Below are 15,684 nucleotides of genomic sequence, written 5' to 3' on the forward strand. Positions count from 1 at the left end.
CTAGGATATTCTAAAAGACCCCTCAGATCACAGCCAGAAAAGGTCTCGGGCAATACCCCAGGCTGCCATGCAATTTCCATAACTCAGGCACTCTGGGGCCTGGATAGGATGTGTGGGCACCCAGGGGGATGCTGGGGACCAAGGTGGCAGGGGAGGGGGTGGATGTCACCTGAACAGAAGCAGTACAGCCTGTGGAAGGTTTTGGAAGTTGTTGTTTTGGTTGATCTGTGTGTCATCCTGAAGAGCCACCTTGCCGAACATCTGTGGGTACACAGGGGCTGTATTGGAGAGATGAACCCATGCCCCCACATGTTCCCACCCATTTAACACCTAATCCCTACAGGCTCCCACAACCCTGACAAGCAGGCACTGCTGATCCCATTTCATGGATGTGTTGACTGACCCAGGGTCATCCAGCTTGCCTGTCTTTCACCTACCATCTCCACTTTAGGGCTATTCCTATACCATCCCACAGCAGAGGGGTGCTTGAGGAATGCTCTCCAGGGTCCCCACTCACCTGCATGCCAATTACTGCATAGATGAAGAATATCATAGCAATGAGAAGAGCCACATAGGGCAAGGCCTGTGGGGGCAAAGTGGGAGGATAGATGCTCAGATCCAGGCAGTATAAGCCCGAGAATGCACTGCCTCCCAGGGCTTGGGCCTTTTGGAAGATGTGGTCTATCCTCCAAGTGCCCAGGACTACCAGCATCTCCCAATCTGGGGCATGTGATATACCCATGGGCGTAGTATTAAATAGAATAGAGTAGGGCTAGTGAGATCAGAGCCATTTTGGGAATTGGGAGCCCAGAAGAGAGAGCAAAATGGGAATGGTGAATGGGAGATGGGTATGGTATGCTGGGAGATGCAGTTCTTGGGGTGGTAAAGGGGCTGAATGAGAGATGTGAGATAGAGGTGAGGAAATAACCAAAATGATGGGGTGGGAGTTTACCTGGAAAGACTTGATGAATGTTCAGAGCAATGTATGGATTCCCTCAGCCTTACTGAGAAGCTTGACCTGTCTCATGACTCGGAAGAGGTGAAAGAAGGTGACAGAAATGTGGGAGCTGTCCTCAGAGCTCTGGTATTTGAAGTGTGGTGGGTATGCTCAGTTCACATTTGCCCTAACCATCTCTCCTTCTTGTGCCTTGCCCTCCCAGTCCCCAAATCTCTGAGAACTCCAGACCCAGGGTATTCAGGGAACACTTTTAAGGACAGCTAGGGAAAGAGGGATGGAGGGTGGGTCAATGGGTGGGAAAAGAGGCAGAGTTCCTGTTGCTGGGTGGGAGGTTACCTCACCAAGATGGCCACCATTCTGGAGAGAGAGATGGCCAAGATAGAAGTGATAGAGGAGATGGTGGGAACACAGTTCCAAATGAACAAGGTAAGAAGTGATGGAACAGTTACAAGGAGTGATAAAGTTGGTGAGGTTATTATGCCAGGGATGACAGGGGGAATTACGTGGTAATGGATCAAGATGACTGTGGGAAAAGTTGGTAATGGAGGTGATAGGGAGAGGAGAGGGTAAAGGAGATAATGGAGGAGAGATATTGGGGCCAGGATGTGAAACCAGCATTGTCATCAGTCGAGGTGATAGAACCATGTAGTACCCAACGGAGTAGATGATGGAGCCAACAGTCCAGTCAATGGTGATGACAAAGGAGTGAAAGACTCAGCATGGGAGATTATCCAGTTTGTGGTGGAAATGAAGCCAATGAAGGAGTCGGAAGAGATGATGGAGCCAAAGAAGGAGTCAGTGGAGATAATGGAGCCAATGGAGAGGGATATAGAGGCAATGGAGAAGATAAAAGAAATAATAGGAGAGGCATTTTAGGAAATGGTGGAGCCAGTGGAGGGGTTGCAAAATGGAACGATGGAGATGGTAATGGGGGGCTTAGGTGGATACCAACAGGGACTCAGAAGAGATGGAGCTAGAAGGAGGAGCACTGCCAAGAGTGAGGTGGATGTTAGTGGGAGCCACCACCCCATGTGAAAGAGAATCCTAGGGTAGAGGTGGGAGAAGAGTGGGTTATTGGAGAGACTAGTCCTCACATTGACTTCAGTGACAGCAATGTCCACCACGCTGCCCACCACAATAAGAGCATCAAACGTGTTCCAGGCATCAGTGAAGTAATGCTATAAACAGGAGGAAAGCAGTTCACTGTCTTCTCAGAGCTAGCAAGCCAAGAGGGGGTGCAGTGGTGGTCAGGGGGGCACTGGGGAGGCAAGACCCCTCTTGGACAACACACTGGGCCTGCATCTGGATCCCGTTCACTTTCTACTCTCATGACTCCCTCATGGCTGCTCCCTGAGAGTTCTGCAATGAGCTCACCCCCAAGAAATCCACCTACTGCAGGGGGTGGGGGTGCCTAGGGCTGAGGGGGCACCTTGGGTTTGAAGGCGACGATTTTGAGCACCATCTCAACAGTGAAGAGGCCAATGAAGACCATGTTGAGGATGTCCATGACATAGCTGAAGGGAGCAGTCTCTTCATAATGCTGGGGGAGATAATCAGGGTGGGGGCAGAGCCTGAGGCAGAGACAAACCCCGTCCCCAACATCTACCACATCTTCACTAGCCTGGACCATGGTGAGCCTGGGATGTGGCAGCACTGTTTTTTTGGTTGAACCCCTCACACTATCTGCCACCCATTATGGATGCTGGAAAGCCCAGTTCTTGATTTCCAGGATTTCATTGCAGCTAGGCCAGGCCAGGTCTGGCTAATGAGACATAATTATAAGTCCGCTGCTGGCTTCTGTGAAAAATATTTTGCTTTTTAAGAAAAGGCTCAAACAAGGGAGGAGAGCCCTGTGGGGTAGGCAAAGAGCCTATATCTGCAGTTCTTGTTATGTGAGGTTACTCATATTTCATTGGCTCCATAATGCACATCTTTTCACATTTTAGAATCTCTACAATTGGGATGCATTTTACAATCAATGGCAACCTACAATTGTTATTGGCCATGTTTTTTTTTTCACAGTCTAACATCTCTGAAATCAGGATGCAACTTCCAAATATTGGCATTAGATTTGAAGAAATGTAGCAAACGTCTTTATCACATAAACTGCTGTCAGTTTGGAGTTTTACTTGCAACTTAAAGCATTTCTAATGATTCCCAAGGGATCGTGAGGGATAAACAGGTCCAGACATCTTGTGGGGGTAGGATGGGGAGCTTGAACCTGCATAGCTAGGGCAACTGTGTTGAGCAGGATGAGCAGGAACATGAGGCATTCGAAGGCTGCAGAGTTCATAGTGGCCCACACAGGATATTGATGTGGGTTCTTGGGGATGTATCGGCGGAGTGGCTGGGCCTTGAGTGCATATTCCACACATTGACGCTGCACACAGGTGAGGGCATGGGTGAGCAGCGAGATCCTGAGGCAAGGGGGAGGGGATTGGTGGCATGGGTGGGGATTCAGGAGCTAGAGGTTACCTGGTTCTTGTCTAGCTCACAGTTTTGGTACTCTTGCTCACCTTGGGCACAGAAGGTGATGATGATGAAACCCACAAAAATGTTCATCATGAAGAATGCAATATGATGATATAGACAATGAAGAACACGGAAATCTCCACATGGTAATTATAGATGGGACTCTTGTCCTCTGCATGTGCATCGACCGCCTTGTATAGCAGCCTATGGGAACCATAAGGAGATAAAGGTGGGGAAAGGGAAGGAAATATCCCAGCCTCCTCAGACCAATGCCCAGACCATTCATCACAGTCACCCCATAATCTCCTTCCTGGTGCCCTAAAAATCCCTAAATCCCCATGATCTAAACACCTGGGATCCCCAAACATACACCAAGAGACCCCTGACGTGCCCTCAAAGACCCCCAAATCCCCTAAGTTCCCAAAGATCTCCAAATTCCCCTATCCATTCACCTGGAGAGCCCTATGCAACTCCCCCAGAATCCCCACAAGCCCCTAAAGATCTCCAAATCTGGACCCCATCAACTTGAATCCCTCGCTCCATCTCTCCAGAGATCTTCAACTAGTATCCCAAAGTCCTACATAGCCCTCTGGAAACCCCTGCTTCACCTTTCTCAGAGAGACCACCCCCCAGTTCCCTTACACCTCCACCCAGTTCCACTAAATCCCACCCAGTCCTCTAGCTGTCCACCTAAATCCCTCAGAGATCACTGCTCAATTCCTGAAGACCACCTACCCAAGTCCTTAGAGCACCCCCAGCTATCTTCTGGGGGACCCACATCCAGTCTTCTCATATGCCCACTAGTCCCTAGAAACTCCTATCTAATCTTGAGACCTTCATCACATCCTCAGGAGACACTCTCCCCTATTCCCAAGAGATCCCAACCTAGTCCCCCACAGACTCCTGCCCAGTCCCCTGCCCATCCTTTTGATGCCCTGGGGTCCTGTCCCTCACGCAGGCCAGCCTTCAAAGGTGGAGACAGTGAACAGGGCCATCATGGCTGAAAGGACATTATCAAAGCTGAAATCGCTGTTGACCCAGAGCCGGTCCCGGACCAGGGGCTGTGACACATCTCCATCAGGGTAGACCAAGAAAGAGCCCCTGTGGATGTTGCAGATAGGGTTGGTGGGTGAAGAGGGGTAGGAAGCCGTGGAAAAGGGACTGGGGTCTCCAGCATGGCGGCAGCAGGGCTTAGTGGTAGAGCTAGACAGCCTGGGTTCAAATCCTGCTACTGCATTTACTGGCTGGGTGACTTGAGCTTCAGTTTTCCCCATCTGATAATAGTACCTTTTCCATAGCTTGTTGCAAAGATTAAATAAGTTAATAAATGAGAATTGCTCAACTGAGAACCACACGTGTTAGCTATCATCATCATCACCATTGCCACCTAGGGAATAGTAATCCTAATAATAGCCAACATTTCTCAGCACTAACTATATGCCAGGCACTTTACATGTAGTAAGTCATCTACTCCTCACAACCCTGTGAGAAAGGGACTCTTTTTATCCCCTCTTTGCAGTTGAGGAAAATGGGACACAACAAGGTTAAGAAATGTACTGCCTTACTTAGTGGTGGCTATGGGAGTGGAACCAGGAATGCCTGGCTTCAAAGCTCATGCTCTTAACTACTAGCCTTTTCAGGAGTCTCAAAGCAAAAGCCTGGGACTCTCGGAGGTGAGTCTCATATGTTGTTAGGGATGGCTAGGGGGTCTGGAAAGGAAGGGTGGGAACTCAGGGGAATGTGGACAGGGGTTTGGGGCAGGTATTGGGGGGCTCTGAGGGCCTTGGTGAATGAGATCTGGGGGCTTCTGAAATTCTTGGTGGCATTCTAGGGATATCTCTGGGGTCTTGTTGAGATCTGAGAATTCTGGGTGTATATTTTGGGGCCTTGGGGAGTTCTGTGAGGTCTTGATGAAATCTGGGGGCCTCTGCAGTTCTTGGGGGGAGTTCTAGGGGTCTCAGGGGCCTTGGTGAGATCTGGGGGTTTCTGTGGTTTTAAGGAAGGGTTCTGGGCTCTGTGGAGGGCAGGATCTTGGGGACTCACTTGCATTCTTGGGGCATGTGTTTGGCCTCATCAGTGCAACTGTAGAATTTTCCCTGTAGGGAAGGACATTTGTCAAGCAGGTTCACCCTTCACCCCCCCAACCTTGACCCCTGCCCGGGACTCCCTCCACTGTCTCACCCCTTCCACCTTGAAGAGCTGCACACTGATGCAGGCAAACATGAATTGTAGGAGTGTGGTGACAATCATGATGTTCCCAATGGTCTGGATGGCCACGAACACACACTGCACCATGTGCTGCAGGCACCCATGCATATAGCTAACGGATACCACCAGCCACGGCGCCCTTGGAGGCGGGGGCGGAGGGACTCCGGTCATGGATTGGGCTTGGAGAACTTGGGCTGGGGATATGTGGCCACTTGTAAGGAACATATGGCCACTTGTTAGGAACGTGGGCAGGCCACATGGCCAATCTGACTAGGGAAGTGTGGTTAGATGTTGGGTCAGAGTTGCTTGGTTGTGCATAAGTGCAAATGGTCAGTCCAACCAGTGATTGTGGCCCCAGGGGCCAGGCCGGGCCTGGGCCCCAAGGGATGAGGGTTACCTTGAGTCTCTTGGCCCTGCTGATGGCTCAGAGGGGCCGCAATACTCGGAGGACTTGCAGGATCTTCACTACTGAGATGGCGCTGGAGCTGGGGAGGGGACAGTCCTCAGGCCCCAGTCCGGGTCTGGTCTCAGCTCTGGGAGGAATGGGTTGATGTAGGGGTGGGGGCACTCACTGGATGCTGAAGGAGATGAGGGATACGCTGACCACCAGCAGATCCAATAGATTGAACCAGCTCCGGCAGAAGGAGCCACGGTGCAGGAAAGCCCCAAACACCGTCATCTGGAGTATGGAGGACATCAGGCTAGACCCCAAAGCTCGGGGTGGTGGGATGATGTGGGGATGGGGACAGGAGAGGAGGGGCACTGGGGGGTGGGTAGGAAGTAGGATCAGAGGCAAGTTAGGGCCATGGGGAGGCGGGCTGTGGAGGGGGGAGGAGGGTAGCAGGTTGGGGCCAAAGGGAGCATGATTGGGGGCTCATTAGTCACCTTTAATAGAATCTCCAAAGTGAAAATGGAGGTGAAGCATAGTCAAAGTATCCCAGAATCTGGGAGAGTAGGAAAGAGGCAGATCCATGGAGTCATGGTTGAGGGGGATCCTAAGTGTGTGTGCCCCTCTCTACACAAGTTTTGCTGTCCTTCCCTCCCACCTTTCCTCCTTCCCCCTGTCACTCTCTCTCTCTCTCTTTCACCATCCTTAAAGGCTTCTCCACAAGCCAAAAGAATAGAGCTCAAATTTGGGCTCCTCTGCCCCTACCCAGCTGCATGGGTGCCCTTGGATTGCTTAACCTCCCTGAGCACAGCTTCCTCTTCCAGTAGGAAGCCCCTGGGAGTGCTCCCCTCAGACCCCAGGCACAGGCTCATGTGGTTGCGGAAGGAGTGAGCTCGGAGGGGGTCTTCAGCGGCCAGGGACACACTGCTGAGGATGATGAACACCAGGATGAGACTGGTGAAGACATGATGGTGGATGAGGGAGTGGCAGGCCTTCCTCAGCCTGGGGACACAAGGAACAGGTCGCAATCAGAACCCAGGACTCTGCAGTTCATTAGGAGAGCTGGAGGGATGCCACAGGCCCCTCATCTCACCCCTCTGTGGCTGGTGTGATCTGGGAAGACCTCTGCCTTGGCTGCCCGATGGCCCCCCATCTTGCCCTGGCCCCTGCCCACCCTCAGCACTCATGGGTTGGTTTGGCTAAGGCAGAAGAAGGCGCTGCCCTCAGGGATAGGTACCACCTTCTCCTTGGGTACAACTTCCTGCAGGAGTTCCACATGCCCCATACCCCCTTCCTCTTCATCATCTTCACCCTCCTCCTCCATGCCTGGCCCCAACATGAAGGTAAAAAGAAAGAATTAATTGAGAAAATTTATGTGAAGCACCCAAAACAGGGATTGTCACCCAGTAACTTCTCCCCATTCCCCACCCCCACCCCACCCTGCCAGAATGTCAGCTCATCAGGACAGGAATTTGCATCATGTCTTGTTTACTGCTCTGTTGCCAGCAGTTAGGACAGTGCCTGGTACACAGGAGGAGTTCAGCAAATGTGTGTTGAAAGAACATCACCATCCTCACAGTCACATGTGCATTATTTTGCAATAAAGGCTCTGAGAATGTCTACAGTAAAACAAAAGGTCAGTTTGTCTTCTTTCACCTCAACACCCCCAATTTTGCTGGACATGTGCCAAGCTCATTATTTTCAGAATGATCTTGGAAAAGGCTGTTCCCCAGAGGAGAGGATCTCAGGGGTCAGGAGCTCTGCTTGGGTTCTGTCCCCAAGGTCCCACACCTCCTCTGCCTGGCCTGGTCCACTTGCCTGCTTCTTCACTCCTTGCACCCTCCTCTTCCTCATTCTCCCCACCAGGCACCTGGGGACAAGGAAATGGGGGTCCTCAATAGTGGGGGGGGGACACCAGGGGATGGACACAGGGAAGGTATGGGAAGGATGCAATAACGGGGGAATGTGTAGGCGGAAGATGGGGGCAGGAGATGAGCACAGACAGACAGGTATTGGTAGTAGTGGGAGGGGTAGACAGTACCCAGGCTTCTAACTCACCAATACCCCATTCTCTTGTGGGAGGTTCCCCTCAGTGCTCTTCTCCCTGTGCAAGGAGTTAGGGGAATTGCTGAGGATTGCAGCATATGGGCAAGGCTAAGAGGCTCACTGCAGTCAGAACAGAACTTCCTTTGGCCCCATAGGACCTCCCTACATCTGCCCTTGCCCCCCACAGTCTATTCTTCTCAGAGCAGGTAGAGGGATTCTGTTAAATTCTAAGTCAGATCCTGTCCCTCCTCTGCTCATAGCTCTCCCGAGGCTCCCCCCTCACTCAGAGCAGAAACCCAAGTCCTCACCATTACCTACAAGGCCTTTTATCTGGCCTCCTTAATCCCTCCCTCCCCCAAGCCCTTTGAGCTCACCTCTTACCACTCTCCTCCCTGCTTACTCTGCTCACTCTGCTCTAGCCTTACTGATCTACTTGGTGTTTTTGGAATGTGCTAAGAACACTGTGACCTCAGGGCCCTTGCACTTGCTGTGCCCTTGCCTTAAACACTCTTCCCCAGATATCTGCATGTCTACTCCCTTACTTCACTCAGTTCTCTGTTCAAATATTACCTCCTCCTAAATATAAGAGCTGAAATGATAAAACCCTTAGAAGAAAACATAGGGGCATGTCTTTGGGGCCTTGTGTTAGGCAATGAATTCTTAGACTTTACAAAAGCACAAGCAATGAAAGGAAACATAGATAAATTGGACTTCATCAAAACTCAAACCCTTTTGTACATCAAAGGACATTGTCAAGAAAGTGAAAAGACAATGTACAGAATGGGAGATAATATTTGGAAACCACATATCTGATAAGGGTTTAATATACAAAATATGTAAAGAACTCCTACAACTCAACAACAAAAAGAGAAACAACCTAATTAAAAATGGGCAAAGGACTTGAATAGACGTTTCTCCAAAGAAGACACATAAATGGCCAATAAGCACAGGAAAAGATGCTCAACACCATTAGCCATTAGGGAACTGCAAATCAAAACCACAATGAGATACCACTTCACATGCACTAGAATAGCTATTATTTAAAAAATGGGAAATAAGTGCTGGCGAGGATGTGGAGAAATAGGAACCTTACTACATTCTTGTGAATGTAAAATGCTACATCCACTGTGGAAAACGGCTGGTGGTTCCTCAAAGAGTTAAACATAGAACTACCATATGACCTGGTAATTCCACCTCTAAGTATATACACAAAAGAAATGAAAGCAGGGACTTGGACAGGTATATGTACACCAATGATCATAGGAACATTTCTTCTCAATAGCCAAAAGGTGTAAACAATCCAAATGTACATCAGGAAATGAATGGATAAACAAAATGTGGTATATTCATACAATGGAATATTATTTGGCCTTAAAAAGGAATGAAGTCTTGATACACGTGACAACATGGATGAACCTTGAAGACATCATGTAGAGTGAAATAAGTCAAACACAAAGGGACAGATATTGTATAATTCCACTTACATGAAATAGCTAGAATATGCAAACTCACAGAGACAGAAGGTGAAGTTCAGGTTATGGAGATAGTGGGGGTGGGGTTTTAATGTTTAGTGGGTATGGAGTTTCTGCTTGGAGTGATGGGAAAGTGCTGGTAATGGATGGTGGTGAAGATAGTGCAAAATTGTGAATGTGATTAATCCCACTGAAGGGTATGCTTGGGAGTGGTTTGGACAGGCAAGTTTAAGTTGTATGTATGTTCCTTCGCACACAAAAAGAGCAACCAAAGAGATAATGGCAATTAAAAGCAATACATGGTCCTGGATAGGATCTATGAAGGAAGGAGAAAAGGCCCATAGTGGCATTATTGGGACATATGAAAAATAGAAATATAGACTGTAAGTTTTATATCAATACTAGATTGCTAAACTTGGTAACTGTAATTAAGGTGGTTACATAAGTGAATATCCTTGTTCTTAGGAAATGTACATGGCAGTATCAAGTATTTAAGGTGCATGATGTATACGACCTACTCTGAAAAGTTTAGAAAATAGACAGGAAGATAGATAGATGGATAGAAAAATAGATGGACTGGTAGATGGATGATGGATGGATGGATGGATAGGTAGGTAGGTAGGCAGATAGATAGATAGATATAAAATGATATGGCAAATACGGCAAAATGTTAAAAATTGGTGGATCTGGGTATCTGTTCTCTGTATGAGTTTTGTATTATTTCTGCAACTCTCCAGTAAGTCTGAGATTATTTCAAAATTAAAAGTTAAAAAAAGTCACCTCCTCTTGGAGGCTTTCCTTAACTGCCCTGGCCCAAACAGGAGTCTTTGTTTCTCTCTACCCTTTAATTTTGTTTTCCTTTCTTCACTACTTAACAGATTTTTAATTAGATCATATATTCATTTGTTTCTGTTTTCTTTGCCTTCCCCAACCAGAATGTCAGCTCCCCAAAGACAAGGACTGTGTCTGCCTTGATCCCTACCAGACATCCAGAACAGTGCTGGCACAAAGGAGGCACTCAGAAAACACATGTTGAATGAATGATGAATGACAGGTTGTCTCTGGAGGTGGGATTATCAGTGTGGCTGTAGGCATTTCTGGTGGTATGGGATGTGCATGTGTAAGTTCCTGGTTGAGGATCTCAGGGAGCCACTATCTTGGGGGAGAGCCAGACCTTACCTGCTCTTGTCCTTGGCAGTGCCTGCATCTCCGCTGGCTAGATTGTCCACAACAATGGCAAGAAACACATTCAACAGGATGTCCGGGATGAGCTCAGGATGCAAGGGATGAAGATGCAGCCTGCCTGTGGGCCCCCAGGTCCCCCTATCTACTTCCACCCTGCCACTATCTAGCCCCCCAAGGCTATGAGGATACAGTTGCCACAGATGAAGAGGATGATGAAATAAATGCAGACCAGCATCCCTGGGAAGAAGGGGTCACCGTAGGCCATGATACCATCATACATGACCACGTTCCAGTCTTCGCCTGTCAGGATCTGGGGGTGAGAGGTCACTGTGAAGCTCTCCCCACTGCAGGATTCCCCCAATCCATTCATCCCAGGGTCTCTAGGTTCCACCTGAAAGACAGTGAGGAGGGCTTGGGGGAAGGTATCAAAGGTGCTTCGCTTGGTGTGGGTCTGGTCAAAGTTGAACTTGCCCCCAAACAGCTGCATGCCAAGCAGAGAGAATATGATGATAAAGAGGAAGAGAAGAAGCAGCAGCGATGCGATGGATTTCATTGAATTGAGCAGGGATGCCACCAGGTTGCTCAGAGATGCCCAGTGTCTGCAGAGATAGAAGGGGTCAGAGTTGATGGCATGGCCTCTGGTGAGCCAGAAGCCAGGGCAGGGGCTCCAGCTTTGGATGCATTGGGGTGGGGTGGGTTAATGTCAGGTTTGGTGTGAGGTTTGAAAAATGATTTTGGAGTTGGAGTAGACATAGAGTAAGAAGTGATAGGAAAGTAGAGTTTGGTTAGGGTTGGCATTGGGTGTAATAGGAGATAAAGTTAGGATGGGTGTTTAGTTGGAAGTTTGTGAAGCTAGAATTGGGTATCAGGTTGGGACTTGGACTGTGGTTGGGGTTAGGGTTAAGCTTAGGTTAGGAGTTCAGGAGTATTCAGGGTTGGGGATAAGGTTGTGTTTGAGAGTTGGGGATAAGGCTGGGGATGGAGATGAGGATGGGGTTGTGGTTGGGGGTAGCATTGGAGATAGGGTTGAGGATGCATTGTGTAAAGGGCTGTGTTTGGTGGTTGGGATTTTATATGGGATTATGGATAAAGAATAGGGTTGTAGTTGGAGATAGGTGATGGTTAGGGGTTAGGGATGTGGAAGTTGTGGTTGGGAATTGAGGACTGAGTTATAGTTGGTGGTTAGCAATGGGGATGAAGATAGGGTTATGGATGAGGCTAGAGATGAGGTTGGGCTTGGGCTTGTGTATTAGAGTTGTAAATGGGCTTGTAGATGATATTGTGGTTGGAGGTTGGGATTTGAGATGGTGTTAGGGGTGAGGGTTGGCGATGGGAATGAAGTAGAGTTTGGCAGTAAGGTTGGGGATATTACAGCTGGGGTTGAGGTTGAGAAAGGGGGTGGAAATGGAGTAGACAACCTCCCCAAAGGACAGTAATCTCCACAAAGGCAGGAATTTGTGTCTACTTTTGCTCTTAGCATTTCCCTTGGGCCTGGAAGGTTGCCTGGCAAACAGTAAGTACCTGATGCATGTTTGCTAAGTGAATGGTGATGCAGACGAAGTTATCATTGGAGCTGGGTGGGGACAGTTGGGGCTGTGTTTGCTGTTCCCACCCCACACACATACCTGGTGACCTTAAAGATTCTGAGGAGGCGCACAGATCAGAGCACCAAGATGCCCAGGGACTGCATGGCTCCCACCTCCACCAGGGTGGTCTCCAGGATGCCCCCGCAAACCACAAAGCAGCCAAAGCGGTTGAAGAAGGAGGAGACATAGGCAGAGGGTCCCAGACCATACAGCTTGAGAACCATCTCCACCGTGAACAGACAGAGCAACACTCTGTTGGCATACTCTGCTGGGGAGACAGGTAGGGATGACTGGGCTTGCCAGTCTCTATGGTGACATGGGAGGGGAGGTAGGGGCCATGGGATGATCTGGGGGAGTTCGCATTGGGCCAGGTTCGAGCTACGGTAGGGCTAGGACTAGGGACTGGGGTACATTTGTAGGTCAGAGCAGGTGAGGCTTTGAGGGGCCTGGAGCTGGGACAGAGTTGGGATGGAGGCCGTTTTTGAGTCTAGGAAGACTCCAATTCAAGAGTGGATCTAGGATCTGGGGTTTAGTTGGAACTGGGGTTGGTTTGAAGGTTGGGGTTAGAAGTGTGCTCAGTATTCGAGTTGGGTTGAGGTTATAAGGAATAATAATAATGGTAATAATAATAATAATAATAATAATAATAATAATAATAATAATAATATAATACTTCCAAAGGACCTATCATGGGCCAGGCTGTGTTCTAAGCATTTGCTACTTTAACTCATTAAATCCAACCAACCACCCCATGAAGTGGATACTATTAATATGTTCATTTCGTAGATGGAGAAATTGAGACACAGAGGGGTTAATTGTCTAGACAGTGTGGTGTTAAGAGCCTGGATCCTGGAGCCAGGCTTCCTGGGTTCAAATTCTGGCTCTGCCATTACTAGCTGGGATTAGTCAACCCTTCTGTGCCTTAGTACTTAATTCACATAAGGTTCGGGTGAAGATCAATTGAATAAAATGCAGAGAGCCAAGCTTGATGCAGACAGTGGGCCCTACATAAGTGGGATGGGACAGGATGAGGCTGTCTGCATTTATCTTGGTGGGAAGACAGTGTCTGGACAGCCTGAAACAGAGAGAATTGAGGGTGGGGAGAGGACTGGAAGGCTGGGGGTCGCACCCAGGGTCTGGGTGAGCCACATGGGCTGTCCGTGGTGCTTGGAGGCAATGGTCAGTGCATTGAGGAAGACCAGCAGCAGCACAACCCAGTAGCAGGTATTGGATTTCACAGCCCGCCGGCATTGCGCTCGCAGGCCCTGGTTGGCTCGGTGGAGGCGGCGGCTGGGGGTTGGAATGAGGCGACCACTAGCTGAAATCACCTACCTAAGCCCATCCTGGGTGGCGGGGCTCAGACAGGGAGACTGGCAGTCATGAGGAGCTTGGAGGTCATGGGGTAAAAGAGTCACACAGCTTTCCCAACTCACCAGACCCTTGTTTTCATAATCTTGCTTCTGGAAAAGAAGGGGATCGGAGGTGGGGGTCATAAAGGGCTGAGGGCAAGTCAGGGGCTGGGACCGGAGGTCAGAGGCTGAGGTCAAGGTTGGAGGTGGAAGTAGGGACTGGGTTCTGGGCTGGGGTAAGGCGTCAAGGGCTGGGGACCCTCACAGGCAACGGGTACAACTGGCCAGAGCCCCCTCCTCCTCCTCCTCATCCCCTGGGGTATCTGTCATCGAACCGGTGTCACTGGCTGGGAGGCTGGTTGTGGGCAGGGTGGGGATAGAGATCAGGACCTGAAGACAGCCCCCCCACAGGGTGCTGCCTTTGGCTTCTCCTCTGCCTACTCCCCACCCAACCCAGGCCTGGCTGGACCCCCACCATGGCTGCTGCTGGAGTGCGTGGAGTGACTGAACCAATGCAGACGTCCATACCTCCTGTGGGTCAGGTCGGCTAGCAGTGGCCCTGCAGGGACAGAAGAGACAGTTAGGGAACTCGGCCTGGGGGCACTTAGGGCCATTTCTGGGGGTGGGGAGTGATTATGTGGAAGCTGAGTCTGGTTTCTTTGTCCTAGACCATAACTGGGGGTGGGGCCTAGAGTGTTACAGGTTAGAACTGGGTCTCAAGAAGGAAGTCCATATCTGAGGCATGCGTAGAACTGGGAATAGGCTTGACTGGGGTGGCCTATGGTGGCCGGCCCGGCCCTCTTCGGCCACAGAACCAGAGTTGCCGGCTGCCGAGGGGTCCTCGATGTCCAGCTCCTCAGCCTGTGTGATCAAGTCCAGGTAGCCCCGCAGGTCCTCTTCCAACTGCTGCTTCTCCTGCAGCTTCTGGGAGTCCCCTCGTGCCTTTGCCTTCTCCCTCTCCTTGGAGAACTCCCTGAGGGGGCAGGACAGAGGGCTAGGTGGCGGAACTGCCCTAGCCCCCCAGCCTTCATCACTCCAGCAATACGGGCCTCCTTGCTGTTCTCTGAAAATGCCAGCCACTTTCACCCACAAGAGCTTTTGCACTGGCTGCTCTCTTTGCCTGGAATGCTCTTCCCTCAGATACCTAGATGGCTCACTTCCCCGTCTCCTTCAGGTTTTTATTCAAATACCACCCTCTTAATGAGGTGGGCCCTGACCTCTCTATTCCTAATGGCAAGAGTTGCTAGCCATTCCTGATCTTTATCTTTTCTTTTTTTCCATAGCATGTATTCCTAGAACACTGTATCTTTGTGTGTGTACATACATATATTTGCTTATACATATACTTATTGTGTATATTGCTATTGTCTGTTTCTTCCTTCCAGAACATATTCTTCACAAAGGCAGGGATTTTTCTCTCTTGTTCCTTTCCTATAACAGTGCCTTACACACAGTTGATGTTCAAGAAATGTTGGTTGAACGAAGGAGTATTTCAGGTGGGTTTTGAAGAATGCCTAAGAGTTTGCCAGGCACAAAAAAAGCGTAGGGGCCATGTGTGTGTGTGCATGCCCGTGCGTGCACCTGGGGTGAGGTGTGTGTGTGGGGTACGTCTGGGCCCCTCACCCACTCAGGACGCCCAGCACAAGGCTGAGGACGAAGAAGGATCCAAAGATGATGAGGCTAAGTACACCCGGGGCAGCTCATACCCCATAGCATCCTGCATCTGGGGAGAAAGGGGGGCATGCATCCTTCAGGGTATGCAGACACTCCCGCTGGGGCTGGACACTCCTCGCCCATGTGCTCGCCGTCGACCTCACCCAGTAGACCACGTCGGTCCAGCCTTCCATGGTGACGGACTGGAAGACCGTCAGCATGGCGAAGAAGAAGTTGTCGAAGTTGGTTATGCCTCCGTTAGGCCCAGCCCAGCGCCCAAGGCATTCGGTCTGGTTCAGCGTGCACACACGACCCGAGCCCGAAGACGCACAGGGCGACGGGTCCTCCTCCACCTCCACGTCTGCGG

The 15,684-nt window shown here is 49.9% G+C and overlaps 1 protein-coding gene across 1 annotated transcript in view; it reads right to left on the minus strand.

Annotated features, from left to right (window-relative positions):
* LOC119522593 (voltage-dependent L-type calcium channel subunit alpha-1F-like) overlaps positions 1-15,684 on the minus strand; it is a 35,411-nt gene that overhangs the window by 15,573 nt on the left and 4,154 nt on the right. The window contains 32 exon segments of the mRNA XM_037821018.1: positions 170-261; positions 518-583; positions 953-1,081; positions 1,295-1,315; positions 2,053-2,136; positions 2,388-2,498; positions 3,180-3,338; positions 3,434-3,537; positions 3,540-3,634; positions 4,385-4,531; positions 5,474-5,526; positions 5,621-5,728; positions 6,036-6,123; positions 6,211-6,317; positions 6,524-6,561; positions 6,564-6,582; positions 6,899-7,028; positions 7,208-7,352; positions 7,827-7,896; positions 8,085-8,130; positions 10,724-10,805; positions 10,919-11,039; positions 11,121-11,328; positions 12,355-12,580; positions 13,445-13,605; positions 13,749-13,775; positions 13,930-14,019; positions 14,124-14,223; positions 14,447-14,637; positions 15,288-15,348; positions 15,351-15,387; positions 15,482-15,678. Of these exon segments, the coding sequence (XP_037676946.1) occupies positions 170-261; positions 518-583; positions 953-1,081; positions 1,295-1,315; positions 2,053-2,136; positions 2,388-2,498; positions 3,180-3,338; positions 3,434-3,537; positions 3,540-3,634; positions 4,385-4,531; positions 5,474-5,526; positions 5,621-5,728; positions 6,036-6,123; positions 6,211-6,317; positions 6,524-6,561; positions 6,564-6,582; positions 6,899-7,028; positions 7,208-7,352; positions 7,827-7,896; positions 8,085-8,130; positions 10,724-10,805; positions 10,919-11,039; positions 11,121-11,328; positions 12,355-12,580; positions 13,445-13,605; positions 13,749-13,775; positions 13,930-14,019; positions 14,124-14,223; positions 14,447-14,637; positions 15,288-15,348; positions 15,351-15,387; positions 15,482-15,678 (3,313 nt within the window).

This window comes from Choloepus didactylus, chromosome X, assembly GCF_015220235.1.
Source record: "Choloepus didactylus isolate mChoDid1 chromosome X, mChoDid1.pri, whole genome shotgun sequence".
Lineage (NCBI taxonomy): Eukaryota > Metazoa > Chordata > Mammalia > Pilosa > Megalonychidae > Choloepus > Choloepus didactylus.